The 25,611-nt window shown below is 37.7% G+C and overlaps 1 protein-coding gene across 1 annotated transcript; it reads right to left on the bottom strand.

The window, feature by feature from the left end:
• Positions 1–4,366: 4,366 nt before the first annotated feature.
• taldo1 (transaldolase 1) lies at positions 4,367–25,451 on the bottom strand. Its single transcript, XM_041791254.1, has 8 exons — positions 25,256–25,451; positions 18,229–18,352; positions 14,768–14,875; positions 12,343–12,474; positions 9,804–9,979; positions 7,480–7,677; positions 5,407–5,552; positions 4,367–4,835 (listed from the first exon to the last, which is right to left on the bottom strand). The coding sequence occupies exons 1-8, from the start codon at positions 25,353–25,355 to the stop codon at positions 4,803–4,805; spliced, it is 1,017 nt and encodes a 338-aa protein (XP_041647188.1). The 5' UTR covers positions 25,356–25,451; the 3' UTR covers positions 4,367–4,802.
• Between the last annotated feature and the right edge of the window lie 160 nt (positions 25,452–25,611).

Here is a 25,611-nt window from a genome sequence, read left to right on the forward strand (position 1 = left end):
CCAAACAAGAGTCGATGGCAGAATCAGCTGTTTGGCATTAGCAGAGAAGATTTGGTACATTTTTCATGGCCGGAAGCCACATATTCAGCTCTGCTGCTCATCCCACAAACGCATGTTCCTTACAAATGTGGCATCATTATAAAGGGTAATAAACAGGCTTTCCAAGGGTATAAAATATATTGCCAAGAAGCATTGTTACAACAAAGAAATAATGCGCCAAATACAAATTGCCTTACTTTTTGTTTTAAGTTTTTATATATATGTATTTATGTATATATATATATGTATTTATGTATATATATCAGGTAGGGCTGTTGGCTGTCAAGATTAATCCCATTAATCAAGATTACATTACAATGCTTATAAATGTGACCTGAAATCCCAATCTCTTTGTGCAGTCTTTTGTTTGATAAATGGAAGATGTCTGCATCTCAGAAAAAAGTCAATAAAACTGCACATAAGCAGCTGCCTGAAGCTGAACCCTTAGACATTTCTCCTTTTGAAGAAAACCTCAGGGTCTTTTTCTTTCTAAATGTTGATTTGGATCAGCCTTGAGGAGGTAAACCTGTAAAATTTCAATCACTACAAACTCATTTAATCTCTTGGGTCTTGTAAACTCTTGTCATTTATTGCCAAATCTAAAAAAGTATTAAAGTACACATACAAACAAACAAAAGAGGCTAGACACAAACACCTCTAAAGCCTCAGAGCAACGGGAAACAGTTTCAAGTCCAATTGATTCAAAAGTCTTTGACTTTTTGGTAAGATAAAATAATAATTAGACTAAATCTGCAGCCATAACAAGCATTTCTATCCTTCTACCCTCTGTCCAGCTCTAGAAAATAATCCCAGCCAAAGCATTGAGTTAAATTTGGTACATTTCTTCTGTTTACCTTATATAAAACTGATGATGGGGCATCATTGAATACGACCACCTGTAGGTCTTCAGCAGGTTTATTGTTCCCTCTCTTACATAAGATCAGGTTTGGGAAACAGTGCATGAAAAATCCTGTCATCTTCAACTTACAAGTGAATCCAATCAGTTCTGACACATCAGATGAGCTCTTAATGCAAAGAGTGAAAAGTTCCAGTATGTAGAGAGAAACTGGTTTGATTGTTTTTATAACAGAGCAGGGCAGCGCATGTCTTTATCTGCAGTACTCTTAAAAGACAATTTTAGAAAACTAGTTTAGAACTGGAAGAGACACATTTCAGCTGCACGCCTGACTCTGGTATGACGAGCTTTCAACACAGTGTATGAAAAGAGAGATACAGCACACTGATTTAACTCTTTATAGATGTGCAGCAGCCATGCTACATTCAGTTAGAGTTATTTCTGTGTTGTAAATGTAATCTGAGTCACACTGGAGCCACGGTTTTCTCTCTTGAGTTTCTATTTCAGGCAAACAGTGGATTATCTTTTTAATCTTTAAGCTCTATTTTGTTAACTGGCATTATTTCACATTAGCTTTAAAGACTTAAAAACCTTTTCATTATGGATACACAGATTATGAAAATCAGTGCAGACACTGATGTTTGGAATAACATTTAAGATCCAATATAAAGGCTTCTTTCATGACTTCTTTTGGTGTCAGACTCCATAAACGCCAAAATTTTCTCTCTTTTAACCTCAAATATAGATCAGAATTTGGAGACTTCTTCTGCCTTATTACAAACCTCCTTTCTAAATTGGCAGGGAGGTCTACTAGATCAGTATTTCCCAACCATTTTATCCTTGGAGCCCCTTTATATGTACCTAACAAAAGCAGAGCCCCCAAGGACCCAAGAGAGAAGAAAAGGTGACACACTGTCGCCAAAAATTAACATAGATGTTTCACTGATAAAACCCTAAAAGGCCTATGCATGCTTTTCTTAGACCTTTGTATAAACTACTTAATAACTGCTTTATCATGGTTTTAGTCAATATTTGCAATTTTATTTTTGGCAGCCTCAGAGCAGACAAAGACTCACGCCTCCCCATCAGAGCTTAGATGCCCCCCGGGGGGAGTCCCAGATGCTTTAAAATGTTGGCTGCCCCATTATTTGTTATCTGTCAACAGGACCAATATCGATGATACTGATGTTGAACTGATGCACCAGTGCATCCTTCATTTCTATGTTTAAATGCTGTTTGGGTCCAATGACACGTTTACCTGCTGTGTAGCTACAACTCTACTTTGCATTGATCAGGCCTCTATGCTCAACTTATAGCTGGTTCAAAACACTACAGCACGACTCCTTTGCAGAAGCAAAAAAATGGGTCACACTACACCTGTATTTGTGTCTTTACATTAAGTCCATATTCAGTATAGGAGCCCATAGAAAGTACTGCTGCTTGTGTTTAAAGCTCTTCATGCCCCCCCTTCTAGAGAATTCATGTGAGCTGTAATTTGCAGGTACAGCATATTTTCTGTTTTAGATTTTATTTTTAAATTTAGCTTTATTCCAATCAAGTTTGGCATGTACAAACTAAGCAATATAAGACAAATAAAGTAGAAAAGAGGTCTTACCTGGGATAAAATTATGCACAAACCTGTTTTGGAAGTAGTTACTGAAACAGCAGCACGCTTTAGCTTCATTATCTTTAGCTTAAGCTAACATAGCTATGCTGGCAACGTAATTAACATTACTATGTAAGCCAATGTGGCCAGGTTAGCTGTAGCAACATAAGCTTTAGCAAACACATCCAAAGCTAACTTTGCTATGTAGATAATGGAGATGTATAGCTGCTTTGTGTGCTTAGCTGATGGAGATGCATAAGCTACTTTGACTGTTTTTATGGAGGATGGCTTTTTTCCCCGGCGTCAGACTGTTTACTCGGCTTTATTAAAGACTCTGTCTTCAGGTTTTTAACATTTGGTATCCTGTTACCTTAACCCTAACTCTAACTAGAAATGTGATCATACATTATATTTCTGGAGTTTACACATGCACTTTTTGGGGACAGGGCCGTCCCTGTAGCTACTGCAGAACTTTTTGGGGACAGGGCCATCCCTGTAGCTGTTGCAGAACTTTTTGGGGAAAGGGCCATCCCTGTAGCTACTGCAGAACTTTTTGGGGACAGGGCCATCCCTGTAGCTACTGCAGAACTTTTTGGGGACAGGGCCGTCCCTGTAGCTACTGCAGGACTTTTTGGGGAAAAGGCCATCTCTGTAGCTACTGCATAACATTTTGGGGACAGGGCCATCCCTGTAGCTACTGCAGAATTTTTGGGGACAGAGCCATCCCTGTAGCTACTGCAGAACTTTTTGGGGACAGGGCCGTCCCTGTAGGTACTGCAGAATGTTTTGGGGACAGAGCCATCCCTGTAGCTACTGCAGAACTTTTTGGGGACAGGGCCGTCCCTTTAGCTGTTGCAGAATTTTTTGGGGACAGGGCCATCCCTGCTGCTACTGCAGAACTTTTTGGGGACAGGGCCGTCTCTGTAGCTACTGCAGAACATTTTGGAGACACGGCCGTCTCTGTAGCTACTGCAGAGTGTTTTGGAGACAGGGCCGTCTCTGTAGCTATTGCAGAATGTTTTGTTTTTACCTTTATGTCCCTATAAGCCCTGTGCAAATTTGAAAACTGCCCCTTAAATTAAATCATGAAATCCAAGAAAAATCATGTGCTTAGTTTTAGTGCCCTTAGTTTTTGTTCTCCATCCATTCTTTGTTAGAATAAATAAAATTTGTCCATATTTAAAGCTCACTGATCATGGTGCACAAAAATGCAGCTGTACCACTTATCCCTTACTGTTGAAGAGCCTCAACAGGTTGTTAAAATCATGCAACAGCTCAATCTCACCAGCTATGCTCTTTCAAATTTTAGTCAGTTTACATCTCAAAACCCTCCCACCTTTTAGCAAACATACTGTCAGGAATTCAGAAACCTCTGATGAAAATGGAAAATAAATCTCATGTTCCTACCTCCAGCCACACGTCTGTTAAAGTCTTGGCTAATAGTGCTCCTACTCTGCATAAAGCAACTTTGACAATGACTTGGTCCTGATTGTTTCCTCTTTATGTACGTCTGAAGCCGTGAAGGTGGAGTCAAGCCACATTTAGGCAGACAGAATGGAGTAAAACTGGCTCAACAGGAGACCAGAGGCAGGCAAAAGCGCCAAGAGGGAGGTTTTGTCTAACTGAGAATCTGAGAGGGGTTCATTACCAGGTAGATCTATAAATATGATGCACTTCCGTCATAACAGTAAACAAAGTAAAGAGAATATATGGATAATGGTTATTAGTCTGTTCTCAGATTACCTGAACTGATGTGGCTCCTTTTAAAATGCCCTGCCTGCTTTAACTGCAGTCTGACACCTGATGTAACCCACTCATCTGTTAAAATAGAAAACCCATGATTAAAAAAACTCAGAACACAGCTGTAATAAAAGGAGATTTTATTTATTGAAAGGTACTCTGAGGAATGACGCTACAATGGTGTTTATAGCAAAACTGGTCCACTCTTCAAAAAAAGTGCTCACGGTCTTTCAAGTAGTCACAAAATCAATGAAATTCTCACTAATATTTATTCTTCTCTTTATGGTCAAATTTCTTGTAAATATTTGACATGATAACTCCACTCACACTCGTTTTAGCATCATTTATACTTTTGGTCAGAAAACAAAGAGTCAGTCCTGGCCTAAGAGAGGAGAGGAGTCCGTTCAGCAGGATGATCCTGGGAGTTTTGGTCAGATGAGGATAGAGAGAGAAGGCCCTCTGGAGCTGTGGACCTTCTCTCTGGTAGTTTGGGACAAAGAAGGCAGCCTTCTGAATGCTTATACTTCCTGTCAGTGGAGGCAGAGATGCCGCTTCTGTCTGCTACTGGCCGTTTTTCACATTGAGCATTTTCTCCTGAAATTAAGAAGTAGAACAAGAAAAGTTAAGGATAGAAAGGTAAAAAAAACCTCCTTAATGAATCATAAACATCAGTAAATAACTTTTTAATTTCATCATCTAGTTTCAGTGTTATTTACAAATTGAGGGGACTGCACCGCTACAGCACCCTGAGGGACTTGCTTCCTTGTTAAAATACATTTCAGCTAGGGATGTTCCGACATCATTTTCCTTCCTGATACAATTTCCAATACCAAGGTGTTGGGTATCGGCCAAAACCGAGTACTGATCCGATACCAGTGTGAACTTTCTGGACTGACTGTGCAGACTAGAAAATTATTTTAGACCTATACTTGACTCAGAACATGGCTCAACAAATAGAATCATAATGTACAGCATCTCTATGACCCTTAAGTTTTTTCCTGCTAATTATTGAGTTTTACTGCTAAATATTAAAATAACAGTAACACAGTTACACACAGAGCTGCTTGCTTAACCCCCCCCCAAATATCATGCATTAGCAGGCATTTGGCACATAAAAACAAAATAAAAAACTGAACAGAAAAATCATATAAACAAAATCTCTTACTTTGATCATGGTCTCCAGCTTGATGGCGTCAGCAGCAAATTTCCGGATGCCGTCGGAAAGTTTCTCCACAGCCATGCGGTCCTCATTGTGCTCCCAGCGGAAAGTCTTCTCATCCATGTGGACCTTCTTCAGGTCACAGGCCTTAGCTGCATAAAAACAAACAAAAGGTTAAAATGGGTAAAAAAAAATAATGCAAGACTTTAAAGGAATGGGCCTCAATACCACAATTTCAAACTTGGTCTAATACTACTGATAACTGAATTATTTCAATGCTCATTTAGGTATTACAGTGATATAAATAGAAATCCTATGCACACAAAATTGGTGGCATTAAATTCTCTTCTGCACCCTGTCTTAATACAACCAAAACTCTGAAAATTTTTTGGCAAATTCTTTAGGTTAAAATCTGACCGACCACTTCCATTTGTAAATATTTGAACTGTCTACTTCAATCAATTCTAATTTCATCCTTCCTATTAGACTTATTTTACACTGCTTTTAGAGCAATGAAAATGTATCTTGAATTCCCTGTTGGAGCCTACAGGTGGATACTGGGGTGGTGGAGGTGAGGTTGAACACTAGTAGGGCTGAATGATTTGCAAAAATAATATAACTGCTATTTGTTTCCCAAATATTGGGATTGCAATTTTGCGATTATTTTTGGGTTAATCTTATGTATTTTTCGACAAATTTAAGCAATAAATAATTCCATAAATAAGACCATGTGTTGTGAAAACAATGAAATTATTTCTGAAGCAATTAATCCTTAGTAGCATGAATCTGAATAGGGGGGTGCAACAAGCTTTAAGCTAAAAGGGAGGTGGCTGGGGTGGGGGAGGTGAGGCTGGCTACCAGTGGATCGCAGCTGGCGTAAAACATACATAAAACAGATAAAGAAGGATTTTTGTAAACCATTATAAAAAATGGCACTTGAGTGTTTGCATAATGTGCATAAAAACTCTGCTGCTGCAAAAATTTGACTTATTAAACTTGTATTTTGACACATTTCAAGTTGAAGAAATATTGCAACTTCTGTAATTTGAAAATTGCATCAGGCCATATTTCAATTTAATCTAGTTTGCGATTAATCGCCCAGCCCTAAACGCTAGAGCGAAGCACTGATACAAGCAGAGCTGGCAATGGCAGAGCAGGAGAGACTGGAAATCTTGCAGCTTACGTTGACCAACAGTTGTGAAGATTAAAGTCAGGTGATTGAGGATAAATAAGCTCATCAAGTGTTAAATCAGTTCAACCCAAGTTGTCTCACTGAACCAAATTGGAGGCGTGGTTCTACAGTGTAGAAAATTTTGACAGCCTTTGTCAGCTGTGAGGCTGCAAAAGTTAGATTTACACATTTTTACTAAAACCCTGATAAACTCTTATTCAATAGTTTGATAGAGTAGTAATGGTTTATCTGATGTTGATTTTTGAAAGCAATGTATATATTTTCTACAGTATGGGTCTAGAGGGACGTCAGTTTTTATTAGATACAAGTAGGGGGGCTTCAAAAAGCTTGAGAACCACTGGGCTAAATAATCATGAGTGGGTCGCTGATTGGTCTCTGGATTTAATTGTGGCCAAAGATTTGCACAATTTTTGGCCTAAACATGGTCCAAACTCCTGCATACAAGGACGCACTAAGAAAACTACAAACAACAAACTGAACCCGTAAACTTCTGGCAAGTTAAAGGAGTTTTAGTGAAATTTTTATTTTATTCTTTCTTTAAGAACAAAAACATCTAATTATCAGTAAATATATGGCGGACACGGTAGTGTTCAAACAGTTATGTCAATACCAACAGAATACCTTCTTTCCTCTGTATTACAGGTCTGTGTTGTTCTAACGTACAGTCTAAGGTTGACATTTCCATCCGACTACGCTTTACAACCTATTTCCACGTCTGTCTATTCACTCCCAAGAACAACCTCTTCAAAAAAACACTAAATCTCTGGTGACACAGGAGTGAGACGAGACATTTTAATGGCTGGTGTCAGTTAAATATGATTTGCATCAACAAACTCTGTACAGCTGCGAGTTCACTCAGAGTTACACACAGTGTCACAGAGCTTTACCTTTCTCCACGTTGAGCATCTCTGTGACGGCACTGTGATCTTCACTGAGCTCTGCCAGGAGCCCGGGAGAGATGGTGAGCAGATCGCAGCCTGCCAGGGCCTTCACCTGTCCCGTGTTTCTGAACGAGGCGCCCATCACCACCGTGCTGTAGCCAAACTTTTTATAGTAGTTATAAATTCTCGTCACACTCAGCACACCTGAAAAGGAGAGGAAGAATTATTTATTACATAGGTGTTTTTTAATGTATTTATTTGTTATTAAGAGATTATTGTTCAGGTTCTGCTTCTATTCAGAGAGTCCTCCAGAGAGATCACAGCTGAGCCTGGGTGTCTGCTTAGGGTCATCCAGCTCTACAGCCTGGATGTAAACCAGCACAGTAGTGGATTCAAGTATCTCATAAGAGCTGTGCATCTGAAGACATTTTAAGGCATTAAATAGAGATAAATGTGTGCGTTGTATGTATATATAGACTGAAGAAATGTATATCTACATCCAGTACCAACATGTGGTTGATAACCTGAAAAGAGGACTTAGGCCTAGTCCACATGTAGGCAGCGTTTTTTGAAAATGGAGGTTTCCTCCTTTTTTTCATAAATAATCCTGTCCACACATGCCATGTTGTCAAAAACATCACTGTCTACATGAAAACACAAAAACGCACTTTTGCATGTGGTAAGGACCTTGCCTTGTCCGAAAGCAACAACATTCACAGCTGAATTTGTGTCTTGGGAGTGTTGTATGTAGCAGCAGTGATCTCTGTAGTCCATGAATCCTCTGAGCACTTAGCTGTTTTTTAACCATTTTTCCTCACCTGGACTTATTGCCTGAAAGAGTTTGTAAAACATCAACTTCTGTTTTCACAACAACCTGGCCTTTAAGAATATGTGGGCTTCAGTAATGTCACTGGAATTTTAGTTATGGGACTATTAAAAAAAAAGAGAAACTAAATTAAAACTCAAAGATTTTTATATGACACAGATTTTTTTTGCATAAACTTGTTCTCCCATCTTTTGAGGAATGAAAATTGAAAAAAAAAAAAAAAAAAAATTTGTGACAAAAAGACTTCAAAATATTCACATACAATACAATTACAAAAAAGGTCCTTTTGCTTTTTTGGACTGGCTCTATTTGTGCCATTATTCAAAGTTATTCTGTCTGCAGAGGACATGGGAGGCATCCTCCCTACAGGGAGACATCACAGGCTCTCGGTCTCTCCACTTTGAACTCATGTTCGCTATGAGCAGCCCATTTGACAACCACTGTGGGAAAACAATATGGTTGAGAGCATGCTAAGCTAGTGGCAGACACAATCAAAAATGGATCAAAAAAGACATTTAATATCAGAGTTACTGAAGTGTATTTAATCTTTAAAGACCCTGGAAGGTCACCCAGGTTCCAGGTACACTAGAAAAGCCTCCAGAAGGGCTAATAGAGGCGTGGCTAGTGTCATTAGAGGTACTATGGCAGACTACAAGAGGGAAAAAAAATGTCTACGATTTATTGTCCAAAATTTATTAAGTTGTCATATATGTCAATGTCAGTCTCAGAGGGTTAAGGTGTGTCTGTTCATTTACGTTGTAGCAAAGCAACTGTTTGTTCATCTGTTAGCATGTTAAAAGCAGTTGGCAACATTAACACCAGTACAAGTTTAGTGTCCACCATTGACTAGGAAATTAAAGGGATAAAATCACACACCAGTGACAGTAATCAGGAAAGAACTTGGCGCACAGTGGCATTACAAGCCCAAATCTCCTTCTTCGCCTTTTACACATCAACAGTGTCAGCAGAGCTTCTAAAAGTCCTCATACTGGAAGGAATTTTCAAAAAGGAGCATTTACTGACTTGAAATGATGTTTGCAAGTGTCCAGAAGGTCAAAATGCACAGAGAAACCTCCATTGTTAAAAAAAGACTTGCCTACATGTGGACAAGACCTGAAGGTCCTTAGCCAAGGTTTTCTGCTGGAGGAAGAATTTAATGTCAGGAATGAGGGAGGGGTACATAATGTGTCAATTGATGAGGGTGGGGGTCAAAGTTTGGGCCCTTACTTTCAAGGGCTACTTCCTCTTTATAGTTGATGTGTAATTTAACCACAGAGCTAATTAGATGATAATGACAGGTGTAAACAGGGTTAACAATGACTCAGTGTGTAAATCAGAAAAAATCTTAATGAATTCTTGTGTCATACATTTGTAACTCAAAGTTACTTTCTCTCAACAGCTACCACAGTCTTCTGGCTGTAGGCTACAAAGCTATGACAAACAGCCCTTTATAACTAACTGTCACATGAACAAGGTTTAATAAGAAGATGAAAAACTTAAACACCTGGGTCTTCGTGTGGCTCGTAGCTTTTGCGGTCTGTGTTCTCTTTGTACCAGTCAAGGATGCGTCCAACGAAAGGTGAAATAAGGGTCACCTTTGCTTCTGCACAGGCCACAGCCTGAGCAAAGGAGAACAGCAGGGTCATGTTGCAGTGAACGCCGTGCTTCTCCTCCAGCTCCCTAAAAAGAAATCATTAAATCATTAAAAATATTTTTTAATCAGTTTACTGAAAGAGATCATAAACACAAATCTACTTGTCAATGCAACTGTTTTCCACTTTTTCAAAATCTGCTGAATTTCAGAAACAAGTCAGATAATATTAGATTATTAATAATTTCAGCTCTTTGGGGATCCAGTCTTTTTGGTTTCTTTAATCAACTGAAAATGTAGAATCAAATTCAAGTAATCTAATTAATAATGATATGAGTAAATGTTGGAGGATTTTGATCTTAGGACTCTCAGACATGGACACATGTTGAAAGGAAGCAGAGATTTCTGAAGAAATTTAAGCATTTGTGTGTTGCTCCCTCTAGGCGGGGAGGGTGTCTTCGCCCCAAATGAAGGAGTTCAAGTACCTTGAGGTCTTGTTTATAAGTGAGGGAAGAGGGGAATGCGAGATTGACAGACAAATTGGTGCAGCGTCTGCAGTACTGCACACGTTGTACTGTACCGTTGAGGTGAAGAGGGAGCTGAGTCAGAAGGCATAACTCTCAATTTACTAGTCAATCTTTGTCCCAACCCTCACCTATGGTCATGAACTCTGGGTAATGACCAAAAGAACAAAATCGCAAGTTCAAGTGATCAAAAGAGATTCCTAAGGAGAGTGGCTGGGCCCAGCCTTAGAGATGGGGGAGGCGCTCGGACATCCGGAAGGATCTCGAAGTACAGCCGCTGCTCCTTTGTGTCAAAGGGAGCCAGTTTGGGCATCTGATCAGGATACCTCCTGGTCACCTCCCTGTGGAGGTCTTCCGGGCATGAAAGGAGACCCCGGGATAGACCCAGAACTTGCTGTGGGGATTATATCTCCTATCTGTCCTGGGAACACCTTGTAATCCCTCAGGAAAAGGTGGAAATGTTGCTGGACAGAGAGATGTCTGGGTTGACTTGCTTAGCCTGCTGCCACTATGACCCAACCTCAGATAAGCAGAAGAAAATGAATGGATGGATGGAATATAACCCTATAACCCCTGATTCATTACAAATAAATGGATAAATGAAGAAAAAAGAAGCTCATCTATAGCTGAATGTGTCCTGGTACTGAGATCATCAATCATTTGTCACTTATTTGTTAATATCAACCTTTACAAACCATCTGATACTCGTGCCTTCACATGCTGTTCCGGAACACATGCTGCTCACATATAAAAACTTATGGAAGTCATAATTATCTTTCAGCCTGTGACATCATGTCTCGAATATTTACAGTATCATAAAGATGGACACGCTCTTTTTGGACATGCAAATAAACTCTGACTACAGTTACACCAATGACATTCCAGTAAATACTGAACGTCTTACACAGCGGTGCAGAGAAGAGTGAAGTAAAGAGTTATTTCACTACATCCTTGCTGACCTTCCAAAGGTCACAGACCAGATCTTTGGATGCCTGCCCTCAGGGAAAGTTGAACTGGATTCTCCTTGAATTCCTTAGTAGCCAGAAAAGTACCAAATCTTTTGTGTGTGGGTATAAAAGCTGTCTGTGGTCCACTTATGTTGAAACACAGCTAGAAGATGAGGACAGAAGTAGCTCTTGACAAAATGACAAATGTTCCTCAGCAAAGGTTTCTCTTCTCCCTCTTGAGCCAAGTCTAAAACCTTAGACTGTCAGAGAAAACCCTGCTGTGTATTCAAGCATCAAGCTGGATTAAATTTCCAGATTTTTTAGATCTGCACGTGTGAACCATCCAGTCTCTGAGCTCTGCAGAAAATTCCTTTAACCTCATGGCTTGGTTTTTCCTTGATATGTCAGCTGTGAGGCCATCTATAGAGAGGTTTTTGCCTTTCCAAATCATTCCAATCAATTTAATTTACCACAGGTGGACTACAATCAAAGTGCAGAAAAATCTCAGCAAGGGAAATGGGAGGAACCTGAGCTACATTTTAAATGTTTTAGCAAAGGGTCTGAATACTTAATGGGGTATTTTATTTTTCATATATTTGAAAAATAAATTAGGATTCTGTTTCACTTTGCCATGATGGGGTAGTGAGTTTAAATGAGAAATTAAATGAATGAATTTTTCAACAGCAGCATCAGATTAAAACATGACAAAATTCAAAAAAGTGAAGGTCTGAATACTTGAATACTGTAGACGTTAATTTTTTAATTTTCTTTTTATTTAATTTTGCCATCTAGGCAGTGGGGCCCTCCTGTACAAAATAACATCCGTGCATTAAACATCCGTGTCAGTCATGAGATTTCAAATGCTTCAAATATCTTTCAACTTACGAAGGCTTCAAACATGATGGAGAATTTAACACAGTAAAAGCATACACGGAAGGTGAGCACTGCATACGTGTTGCTGACATGACACATGACACGTACTTGCCGGCCTGGATTCCCTCCCATGTCGAAGACAGCTTGATGAGAACGCGATCCTCGCTGATGCCCGCCTCTTTGTAGAGAGCGATGAGCTTCAGGGCCTTAGCAACCATTTCATCTTTATCAAAAGAAAGCCTGTGGGGTGGAGAGACACAAACACAATCATTCAACTTACCTTAGAAAACAAAGGAGAAGTTTTAATTCAAGATTTTCTACTTATTTACTGGGTAGGGATGCACTTTTTCATTCCAGTTAAGGAACATTTTAAATTGGTCAATTCAAACTTTGACTTTTCAGAAATTGGTCTCAGCCGGAGGGTTGAGCGGAGACTGACTAGATTTTCATCAGGTTGAAGAATTGTTGCACATCGACAACCTTTTTGCATCACATGGCGAGGAACGAATGAGATTGAAACAGTCATGTTGGTTTAAGCAATTATCCTCTAAAAGGAGACTGTAACAGTACAAATAAAATAAAATCTTCAAGCAAGGAGCAGCATTCAGAATAAAAAACAGCATTTGTGGCTATGTGACATTTTGCATGGAGATAATGAGGAAATATGCAATCATAATGTGTCTTTATGCAGATGTCTTGATAAAAACCCCCCAGGACACTTTCACATCAAGTTTTCCTACATAGCAGTTATACTTCAGTGATAAGTTATTTCCATTTTACGCAACTTACAAAGCCTTGTAAACATTGTTTCATTTCTAAATTCTCACACAGTTACAATGGAGACAGGGTTATGATAAGAGTTTTAAAACTGCAGCCCACAGACACTTGTATTTAGATCATACAACCCCATTGTGAGGTCAAAATTAGATTTACAAACATTCAAAAAAAGATGATGACACATATGATTGTTGGTGTAGGCCTATTCTGTTTATGTAAGGGTGATGCAACACACTGGTCTTAAGCTATGCTATCGAATAAAAGGCAAAAAGGCCCAAAATAGTCTAAAATAAACAAGTTAATAAAATATATATGTTTATTTTCTCTTTATGAGGCCCAGGGGACTTAGCTTGTCTTAAATACGAGTATCAGGGCAACAAGGGAAATAGTTGGGAACCACTGACTGAAGGGGTGTGCTTACACATGGTTTATTCAGAAAATCTAACACTGAATTTAATACTTAAAACATTTCAAGAGGGTCTTGAAAAAGGTATTAATATCCCATCGCTCCTTCAATTTTGAACCCATTGTAATGGCAACATGTTAGCCTCATAGCATAATTACCGCATATTTTAAGGTTTTCAGAAAAAACACATATTTGGGCAAACATAAATTTAAACTTAAACTTATGCTGTAACAGAAAGTTTTACCAGATGTGTTAAGAAGTTTCTTCAAAAAGAAAAGCCACAACAAGGACTAATTAACAAATAAAAGTGACTTAATAATTAATAGATGACTTAGGCATATAATGACTATGGACTGTAAGAAGCACTCTGATTGGCTGAGGATCTAGGCAATGAGGCAGAATAAATAAGCAGCTTTAGGACAGCAGATTTAGGCAGATATCACAATTTGGCAATAAATGACTCGGAACACACTCACACTAGGCCATCCGTAGCCTGGGTGTGTTTCAGCCTTAAGTCCAGTAGGTTTGACCAGTATAAGTACATTCATTCTGTGCTTGGGCCCTGGCATGGAAGGAAGAGGTGGGCCTAGGCACGGTACAAACGCAAATGAAGGAGTTCTAATGCAGGAATGTGACGTAACGTGAAGTAAAAACACAGCACACACACCAGGCAGCAGCTGCATCCTCAATGCTATGAACCCCTCTCTCTTTCTCCTCACTGGGATCTGTATAGTTAATGTAGCCCACTGACCATCAGGTGAAATAACCCTGATGTCAGAACAGATATCATATAAATCGGTTGCTATTTCACAGCCTACACAAATATAAATTCATGAACAGTGGATGCAATGCAATATGACTTATTGCAGAGAGTCTTTACTGTTGACAGTTTTCACCTTTATAAACGATTTCGGGAGGATTTTAAGCCTTAAAAGAGCGGCAACTGGTCACTAAAGAGCCACATGTGGCTCGAGAGCCGTGGGTTGAGTATCACTGGATTAGACGATTATAAAAACCTTCTATTATAAAGTTGTGTTTTAGAAAAGGAGGCATTTTTGTAGCAGATTTAGTCTGCAAAGCCTGGGAGAAAATGCCAAAGTACCATTTTATACTGAGCTGTAAAAGGAGCATGAAACAGTTACACAGTACATTGGGTTTTTCATGCCAGAAGGATGACAAACTGAATATCTTGGTCTCTGAATTCCAGACTTGTGTTTATGTCACGGGTCTAGCCTTGTGAGTGATCCTGCATGTTATTACATTTTCAACAAGTCTGCGTGTTGTTTTGGGAATTTTCAGAATACGTATCCTGTCATAATGTGTACCTATAGACATGATGTTTGCACCTACCTGGCATCTACCTCAGTAGAGACTCTGCCTGGGACTTTCTTCAGGATCTCGAGACCAAAACTCACAAACAGCTTGTCCATGGTGTTGGCTACCTGTTCCTCCTCTGTCCTGAGAACAGCAGAGGAAAACATGATGAAACCACCTCAGCTTATGCAAATGTTACACAGAAAAATAAATCGTAACGGTTTTTACACCTTTTCCAAGGTTAAATTCAAGTACCTTACATTGCATTTTATAGCCTTTCCACCTACTTACAGCTCTAAACGTATTATTTATAAAGACGCATGTATACTCAAAATATTAATTCACTTCCTTTCATATAAAAACACATTATGCTAGAAACAATCAATCAGTGCTTTCTAATAGTCTACAGATGGATAAGAAAATCAAGTGAACACGTACAAGTCAAAATAAAAAATGTGCCCCTACAAAATTCCTAAATTCCACAGATTATTCTATCCAGTATTCTGTTATGTTATTCTGTGGTGGTTCCGATTTTTTAAAGGGGGACCAGAGAGTGGGCTCCAGTTATCGGTGTATCTTACTGCCCAGTCTTGGCAGGTTGTCAAACCTCACATACAGGACAAACAATGCGGATTCCCTGTTTGTCCTGGGATGGTGGACCAGCTCTTTACCCTTGCAGAGTTTCTTTAGGGTGTTTGCTCATCCAGTCTGCATGTGTTTTGTGGACCTGGAGCAGTGTCAATTTTGGCAGCCCATTTTAGATTTGAAAGATTTTCATAGTTTTAGTCTAGATTTAGTTGACAAAAACTCTATAAACATTTTAGTCCAGTTTTAGTCACCCAAAAGTCCTTACATTTTAGTCACATCATGTTTTCTCTCTTAATAAATTAGCCACATTGGAAAAAACAAACAAACAAAAAAAAAACCTTCATCTTATACAATCAATAGTCCCCACGTAATAATCTGAAATAAACTGATGAAAATACTAACAAACATTGGATAACAGACTTTTTTAATGAGAATCATTGATTTTTATTCAAATTGTTACCCTTATTAATGCACCTTATCAAACTCTTTATTGATATTAGTAATATTGATAGGAATATTGGTGTATTTGGGGTAGAAACATGAGATCATATGATTTTAACTGAACTCATGCTTAATATCTATTTTATATTACAAATTAAACATTTCTCATTTGAAGGGCCATATTTATTCAGCTTTCTCACTAAAAACTAAAATTCCAATTTCTCCATGTGACTCTGAACACATCACAATTAGGGCTGAATGATTTTGGAAAATATTCTAATTGCGATATTTTTCCCCCAATATTGCAATTGCATTTTGATATTTGAATATTTCTTAACTGTTTTTAATTCCTAAATGGCTGAAAAATTCTTTAAAAGTGTCTAATTCTGATGATTTTGACTCGTGTTGCAAATTGAATGTGAATTGTTGCATAAGAAAATAAGTACAAAAATAAAGAAGGCAGGATTTTTTGTTGACAATTGTAAAAAATGGCACCTGAATGATTGCATGATACGTTATGCATAACATGTCTGCTGCTGCAAAAAAAGGTTTTAAACAAATTTCAGGTCAAAGAAATATTTCACCTTTGCAATTGCAATTTGAAAATTGCAGCAGACCATATTGCGATTTAACCTAATTTTCGATTCAACTACCCAGCCCTAATCACAATTTTATCCACCTTGAATTGCCAGAAGTCTGAGCCTTTTCGAACACATCATAATGTAACGTAAGTAGCTTTTATTTCTTTGACTCGGTAATTAGCATTTGTCTCCAATTTCAACTTTGGATTATTATTTTTAGGTAACAGGACCTAGTACAAGCTTTTGGAGTTTTCTATTACTGCTACTCTGATCAAGACTGAGGAGGATTACTGTACAGCAGCATCAGGAGCTAATATTAGGAGGCTATGCTACTAAACAGCTGATGGAGCTGGGTAATGACCAAAAGAATGACATTGTGGGTTCAAGCAGTCAAAATGAGATTATTCAGGAGGGTGTGTGGACTCAGCCGTAGAGATAGGGTGAGGAGCCCCTCTGGCTTATTTTATTTCTCTGATCAGTGAAGTGTTCAGTCAAATAGCCATTTTATCGTAAGAGTTATACAATTACAGTTCCAAGCACTCTATCCAAAGACATTGTTTTAGTTCTAAATCACCAGTTAAAAGCTCAAGTTTCCCACAAACCTGTGGGGTAGAATGTTCAGCTTATACACAGTCAAATCTGTAGCATAAGCAGCACTTATAACACCTATTTTTTGTCTAAGAAGTTGGCTGTTGCTTTTATACTTCAGCATCTTGCATAAAAGTTATGGTGCTGTCACACATGATGTCCTTACCACAGGTGCATTCAGCTGCCTCAGTCTGCACATCTGAAAGTTTACCTCATTTTTTTATTACTACCAGTAGCTGCTTCACTGCTCAGAATGTGCTGGAATACTTAATGACACAGACCAGACGGGCAGGCTTTGCTGCCACTTTTGAACTATTTTTCTCCCTTTGTTAAGTCATAAAGGGGAAGTATACTGTTATGTAACAAAATATAACAACCTAGTGGTGTGCTGGTTTGACTGAAAACACTCCTCTGTGAGGAGAAGTGATAGGAGGAGGGCATACTCACTCACAGACTGAGTCTGTCTGACGGAAAGATAATATTGAAAAGCAACACAGCTGCACAGAAACTGCACACTGTGGACGTTGCTGATTGAAATGAAAATTGTCACGGTAGAGGATGGGTTTAACCATTTTTCCATTGAAGTACTCCAAAAAGCAGACTGGAATACAGGATTTTGGGACAACCTGGAATTTGGTTTGACAGCTTTGGCACCCAACCAGAGGCAAAGGTCTTAAACCCCTTAATTTTTCAAAGTGAGCTTGTGGAGACCATCCTAAAGTTCATCTTTGTAACATTCAACCAACCCATGCCCACAAATTACAGAACAGGGGCCACAGATTTCAGGTTTAAACAAAGTGAAACACTTCTGTGTGAATGAACAGTTCTTTAACTCTAGTGCAAAATCAAAAGTTAACCTCCACTTGTACAACAAGCTGACAAGCTTTGCAGAGAAAGGAAAGTGAAAGAAAAGCAAGGAAATAATCAATCTGACACTCAATATGCCGTGTTATCTATTCGTTTCCTTGTTCTTCACTTAACTCAGTGTGAGAGGGATATAGGAACAGGCCAACAGGGTGAAAATGGCATGCCGCATCACGCCACATTCAGTGCATTTGTAAACAACCAGATCAAGATGATACCTCAGTCTGAAATTCATGCACAGTAAATGGTTTGTGTCAAAAAAGCTGAAGAATCCTCATCAACACTTTACACAGAGAAGTCTTATGTTGAACATAATCCATGACAACACAACATGTTCCCCTGCTTGGGAAAATAGACCGGTATGTTAATAATGTCCACATTAAGGAATGGCCTTTTGGGTTTTTTTTAAGCCCTTAATAATGAGCAACTTCTTACCCTCCTTTGGCAATGCCATATTTGATGGCCTGATCCAACAGGTTCTGGTAGGCAGGCATCTTGGCAGCAGCGAGGATGAGAGATGGGTTTGTGGTGGCATCCTGAGGCTTGTACTCATCAATAGCTAAAGAACAAAAAGACAAAGGAAAGTCAACAAAATTATTGTGGATACACAAAAAAGCTATTTTCTAACATAACTAGGATATAATAAAGTCCGCCCTTGTGGTTTACAACTGATATGAAAATATTTTCTTTCTAGATGTGTTATGATTAAATCACCAGGATTAAACACAGAAACTCCAAAACCTTACGGTCCCCTACACCAGACCTCAACAAAAGCCATCAAAAGAAGTCTACGACTCCAATCAGTACTCAAATCCACACCTCAATCAAGTTTTTGTCATCAACTGCCACATGCAGAACAGGTGAACCATCGTTAACTACAACTCAACAAACCAGTTTTAAACGATGGGATGCCATAAATCACAATTTTCCTTGTTCTCGTTTACTCACATGTAGGTAGAAAAAGTCACACAAAGAAAAAGCATCACATGAAGTACAAACACAATGTTGCTGTAAGGTTACTAAATGGCGCCATCTACTGTATAAAAATGCTGCTACACCATTTACAAAGCTTCTCAGAGTCAGAGGGAGGTGATTGTTATAACCTTTTTGATTCTGACAACAAGAACACAACCAACACCATCTTATAAATGGCTACGACTTTAATAGGCTGACTAAATTATTCATTTGTAGTTTGATCAATACTAAGGGTTGTTTTTATGCTTCTGGAATTTTTGAGCCTCTTGTATCTATAACCACAAAAGAGACAAAGCTGCTGATGCTGCATATTTAGAATTAATGAGTAAAGAAAGTGCTAAATTAATGTTCATTAACTTAAAACTTGCCCTCTTTAGTAAGCGGCTACTAAGCTCCTTCATGCTGAAAATGAAAGTCGTGGTTACCATAAGTTGAATAATCTATGATCTGCAGCAACAACTCACAAGGTCTGTGCTAATGTTTTATTTACTCATAATGTTGTTTATGAAAAACCTCCTGCAGCAGTTCACAGGGCCAATCTGCACGTGTTAATTTGATATGCTCAAGCAGCAGAGCCTTTTCATTCATGATGCATTGTGCTTTTAATGCCATTACTGGAGCAGACCAGTCCAGTCTCTGCTGCCAGCTATTCAGTCCAGGAACAAAGCCTGCCTCTGTTTTCTCCGACCGCTTCCAAAAGGAAGCATCATAGCACAGGTCAGGGGGTTTGGGCTGGTCTTGGTTATCAGTTATCATAGTTAAAGAACACACTCAAATGTTTCCCATTATTGCAGCTTACAAAAGATTTAAATGCCAATCGTCCAGACTTAAATGCTTCTAAATCAGAAGCTGGAGATGCCGTTTTCCTCTATGTAAATTAATCTGTATGTTTAGAAATGGTTAAAACCCTGAAGAAGGCCGTTTGTGCTGCTTCTCTAAGGATGTGGTTAACCGGTGTCTAAACAGGACTTTACTTACACATTATTATGATGAAATGGCCAGATGGAGATTTTTTTAAAATTTTAATCTGGAAGATGTCCTTAGTCTTGTACACTTTAAAAATCACATGACATCATCATGCAGTATTTTTGTCACATGATAGTCTCCATACAAAGCCTCATTCTGCATTGAAATCACTTTGTGGAAATAGTGATGTGTAAACGCTCTATTTTTTGTTTGGCATCAACAGGTCAATAAGAACAGGAAATATGGTCATTGGAACTTGATGTAAAAGTTAATTTTACACATAAGGGACCGTGTTCCAAACAGGATTTGGACTCATTTTACATAATTTTAGCATTTGCTGCCATTTTTAAAAAGAAAAAAAAAAACACTTTATATTTTTACTATATGCTAATCATTTATTTTGTAAAAATACAGGCCATGTAATTCAACTCTCCTTTTGTGTTCAGAAAGTATTATCACTTGAAATCAAAACACCCCCACCTTACCAACTTTTGAATCACAACTTATAACTCTTTTTATTCTTTGGCTTTTCAGCATAAGAGTTCAGTATAACAGTCATGTGATCTCTGTCCTTTTATTTACCTAATCCCTGTGTTTATATGGTTTTTATTTGTTCAATGGTTTTTGTATTTTTATATCATTTTATAGGTTTTTATGGTGTTCCTGTCTGCTCTTATTTCTTTTCTCCTAATGTTTTCATTTCTGTTTTCATTTGTGCTTTATTTCTGTGTTTTTACTGTGCGCCACTTTTGTAATTTTAATGTTTTTTAAATGTGCCATATAAATAAAGAGGATTGGATTTATAATGGGGCAACTAAAAATAAAAAAACCCTGCATATGTATATTGTATTTTATGCATTTGGCTCATTTTTACATCTTTTTATGTTTAATCTGAACTTTTTGAGAATCACTCACAGTCTTGGAATGCAACAGATGCTGTATTGTTTTCTGTAAACTTGTATTAGCACAAAAATTATTTTGAACAGGGGTATTGATTAGTGGACAAAAATGCGTAAAGATACAAATGCATTCTGTGTTTAAAAAAAAAATCATTTTTAGCTTGATACATGAAATTTCACTACGTTTATGTGTAGATTTACAACATTTTCTAAATATCTAACTGTAGATGACAACTTCATATTCATATATATATATATATATATATATATATATATATATATACATATATACACACACACATATATAACTGATGGTACTGTATTAAAAAATAATCAAGTTAATCACATCCTTTTGCTGTGATAAATCATGATTAATCACAGCATTTTTAAAAAAAATATTTTAAGTTTATTTTAATGTTTGTAGATTTTTAAAGGTTGTAATTGTCAAGTGTTTCATTTTTGTTCCTTTAATTCTATACACAGCACACTGAAAGTGCTGATCTGAGTCCTTATCGATACCACCAACAATACTTTCCAAGTTTGATGGAAAGACAAAATACGGGCAAATATTTAAACTACAAGTGTTTTTGGCTGAGTAGTGCTTGAGTTAAAAAGCTATGATTCAGTCTGTCACATCTATTGTATATCCCTCAAATATATAAACAAATGTTCACAACTGTATTTACTGAAGTTGCTCATCAAAAAATATAGTTTCCCAATTTTATGTGACATTTGAACACATCTTAACATATAGAATACAGCTGTCTAATTTACTGAGGTTACCTGAACGCATCATCAGCTTGGAAAGTTGGCTAATTAACTTCAGTTTTTCCAGTTCCACCGGGGATTTCTACACTGGATTAATATTGTTAACAAACAGGACTTGTTCATTGTTCACTTGTTGCATTTATCTGAGCAGCTGAAGAAGAAAACTGTCCTGAAGCAGCTGAACAGAGTGGTATGACCATGGCTTGTTCCCTTGTTGCTGTTGTTAGCATTTTTGCTAACATTAGCAAAGATGTGCTTTGCCTAAAGGTGGAACTTCAGACTCGTTCTGCATGTGAACATCAGAGCAGGAGGACTACGAGAGCAAGTTGTGGTCAAACTTAGTCATATGATTGAACTGATTAAATAATTTTTTTTTAACACATTAAGATTTCAAGATTAATCATGAGCATTATCGCGTTAATGTTAACAGCCCAAGTATATAAACACATCTTCCTTTAATTAACAATTCTAAAAAATCTGTTGATTTTTGTGTTTTTTGGAGGTCCAATGTCTAATACAGTAAGTTTAAGTTGGAAATGTTTTTTTTTTCTTTTTCATCAAGTTTCAGAAATGATGCCAAACATGAGCGTGGTAAACAGTTACTGAGTGGTTTATATTGTCAAAAATACCCTGTAGACATGTAAGGGTTACGTTTAGCATGAATGTGAACAACTTCTGCATTAATATTAAAACAACACTACAGCAAATAAACTACATATGATACATTTGAAGAATGTAACCTTTAATACCTTCAAAATCTGACAATGAAAGAGCTTCTTTTTATACAAATGGATCCGCCTGATTTTCCAGTTAGTCATGCTAACTGTGTACACAGAGAGACAGGTTTATTTTCTCTAAGTTACTGTAAAGTACAAAAAAAATATTTCCCTCTACCTACATTCAGATCACACCAATATCTAACTGTAGTATACATGCATACAATTGTGTCTTGTCCCTACAGCAGATTTAAAATATTCACCATCTCATAAGGAACATTAAACTATCAATAACCATGCGTGTTAATAGGTTACTAAGCAGCCCTGTGCAAAGCTTCAAAAGTGCTCTGTCAGCCACGTCCATTGACTTTTAAGCTATCCCTGCAAACCCTTTTTTCCACCCCAGCTGAGCAAGACAGTGGTGTTGCACCACGTTTGACCGGGCTCTTGCATTAGTTATGTGAAACACTAGTGATTTTAACATGTCTTAACTTGCAGCCTGTGAAACCAGAGAAATCTTTCAACATTCATGAAATACCCAGATTACATAAACCAGAAGAACAGGTGTTTTTAAGGCAAAAGCTTTTAAAAAGGAGAAGTTAATGGCTGTGTAACTCTTAAGAGACCACTCTTCTTATCACTGTCACTCACTTGTGTTTAAATAGCAGTACTATCAGAGATGTCTGTACTGTTTGGGGATGGTCTGGCTGAATATTTGAAGCAGTGCTTTGGAAAAGAAACTGTACAAGTGTAGGATGTTGAGAGGTCAAAAGTTCAACAGTGCTGTCAAGTTGCATTCACTCTGCTAGGTTGTTGTGTTGTACAGGACCAGATTTAACTTCTACAGACCTAATCAGATTAAATTGCAATATGGCAATTTTCAAATTGCAGACAGTGCAATATTACCTTGACCTGAAATGTGTCAAAACACCAGTTTAGCACGTTTTTTCTGCAGCAGAGATTTTATGTTCTACACTTTATGCATAGATTGAAGTGTCTTTTTTAGAATATTTTACAAAAAAATCCTACTTTTCCAGTTCATTAATTTGATTTTCTTAATCCAAACAGGAAGAACATACAAAATATTATCCCTTTTAGTATAGCAATTGATAACACATTTGTTATATGAGCCAAAAAATGCAAATAGATTTTTTTTTTTTCCCCAAATCTTTCATCCTAGTTTAATTTACCTAATATTGTGCTGGTTATAATATAGAATGATGACTGAACTGTGGAAGAACTGCTGAAAATAGCTGAAAAAGCAAAAAGGCTGAAAACAGCATTAAAAAAATCCCTAAAAATAGCATAAAATGGCTACATAGCATAAAAAATAGCATACAAATCTGTAAAAATAGCATAAGATAGCTAAATCTTCATGAAGTTTGATGAGTGATAATTAAAAATCTATAAAAGATATCAAAAATGTGAATCATTTCTAAATAGCTGAAGAGTTTGTCTACGTTTTAAAGGAAAAATGAAGTCTGTACGTGGAAGTGAGCTGAAGTTACAAGTCTTAGAAGTTGAAAGAGTTTTGGAGGATTCGAAGAGCTGACACATCTGAAATAATGTTATTTAGTTTTAGAAAAAGCAAAATAGTTAAAGAAATATAAAAAGTATTAAAAATAACTGAAAAGAGCACAAGAAGCTTAAGAGTATGATAGAAGAATAGTGAAAATAGCCCAAGGAGTGTCAAAGTTATGAGGAGTTGAAGAAAGCAAAGATTGGTGAAATTTTGCCATCTGTTTAACATTGTTAAACAAAGTTAGATATTTAACAAATTAGAAAAGTTATAGCAGTCAAATGACAAAGAAACTGAAGTTTAAATGGTGTTGATATGACTAAGTATAAAGGAGGAGGTAGCTGGCGCAGAAGAAGAAGAAGAATAAACAAATGGCCGACGCAAATGTCAATAGTGTGGATGTTTACTCAGCATCCTCAGTAATAAGATTATTTTCACATATCGTTCAGCTCTGTTGGGATTCAAACCAGGACACTATGAGGAAACAGCGCTAACCCCTGCACCAAAGTGCTGCTGTGCAGTACATTTACCATTAACTGTCAGGTGAAAAAGCAGACAAACAGAAATTTTGAAAAATTAGATGATGCAAACCAGACAATATTGATTGACTTAAGGACTCAGTCTAAAAATTTCAAACTTTACAGACAGTAGATTTTTACTAAGTCGACTAAATGTCATCATTTTCACCAAAACAATGTCTTCAACTTATACTTTCATTTTACTGTTTGCTATTTAACCATTTTTACTTCAGTTTTTCCCCTTTTGCTTGCTGCTTTTAAGGTTTTTTGTATAGCACTTAAATGTTTAAAGAAGTACAACTTGTAACCCATATAATTTGATGTATTAAAACAGACTATGTCAGCAAACATGAGCCCTGCTGTGCAGTAAGTGTAACATTATCAGCTTACACAGTAACGTCTTGCTGAAGGAGTCCCAGACCAGTTCTGTCATGTCATCCTGACTCTGCAAGTCCTGGATGAGGAACTAACTGGTTTTTGCATCACAATACCACAGTATTAAAATCTCACAGTTCCTCATTCTGACCCATTGAGAAACATGACCTTTTCTTCTGTTGCATGAAAGGCGCAAACGAGGAAGGAAAGTCTAATAATACACACTGTAATGCAATTAAATTGTTCCAGCCCATGACTTACTTTAGCACCCTTCAATACATATTCTACCACCATAACATGAGCAGCAACTACAAGTTAAGGTTAACTTTAAGTAATGTTATTTACGCAGCCCCTAACAGCTTTATCATAATACAGGCATCCTCGACACAGAGGCATATACGCCATACTAGTCAGCTAGCATGGTTGCTAATGTGGCTAACGTACAGTAGTGTTACTAAATTGGGCATCGTTAGTAAAGTAATCGGATTAACAGATTGTCAACTTAACAAGAAAACTAAGAGTAGCGCTGAATATTTGGAAAGTTTGTTATCTTGACGGTTATAAAACTTATATTATCCAACATGTCTACATGTACAGATGCTAACGTTTCACGCCCACTAACTGCACGATAGTGGCACGGCGGTCATTCGCATTAAAGCTGGATACTTCCCGGTCAGATAGGTAGCATGCTAACATGCTAACACTAGCATGTGGAGGAGCCGTTACCGTTGAAATCTCCCGTGTCCGCCACCACCACGGTGTGTTTCTTCAGCTGGTTCAGCGCTGACTCCATCTTTCGCCGTTTGTCTGGTGACACTGCGGACATAATGAGCGGAGACTGGAAGCCTTTTATACACAGAAAACACGTGAGAGCAGGCGGACTGTCAGAGAGGCGAGAGCGCGCGGCACAGAGGGAAGGAGGACGCGGGGGCGCGCCAGACAAGGAAGCCTTTTTATTTAGGAAGCGCGTGCAGTAAAAACGTGGTATGGAGGCGATAAAAAACCGAAAGAATGAAATGACTGCTGTCACACTCAGCAAATAAGACACAAATGTAGATGTAATTATTTATTGTTCACGGAAA

Source organism: Cheilinus undulatus, linkage group 1 (genome assembly GCF_018320785.1).
Source record: "Cheilinus undulatus linkage group 1, ASM1832078v1, whole genome shotgun sequence".
Classification (NCBI taxonomy): domain Eukaryota; kingdom Metazoa; phylum Chordata; class Actinopteri; order Labriformes; family Labridae; genus Cheilinus; species Cheilinus undulatus.

Coding starts and splice junctions, on each gene's coding strand:
- taldo1 (XM_041791254.1), bottom strand. CDS start 25,355: ATGTCCGCAGTGTCACCAGACAAACGGCGAAAGATGGAGTCAGCGCTG. Junction 9,980..12,342: donor GAGGGAATCCAGGCCGGCAA/GTACGTGTCATG, acceptor ATTTCTTTTTAG/GGAGCTGGAGGAGAAGCACG. Junction 4,836..5,406: donor AGCTGGAGACCATGATCAAA/GTAAGAGATTTT, acceptor TCTTAATTTCAG/GAGAAAATGCTCAATGTGAA.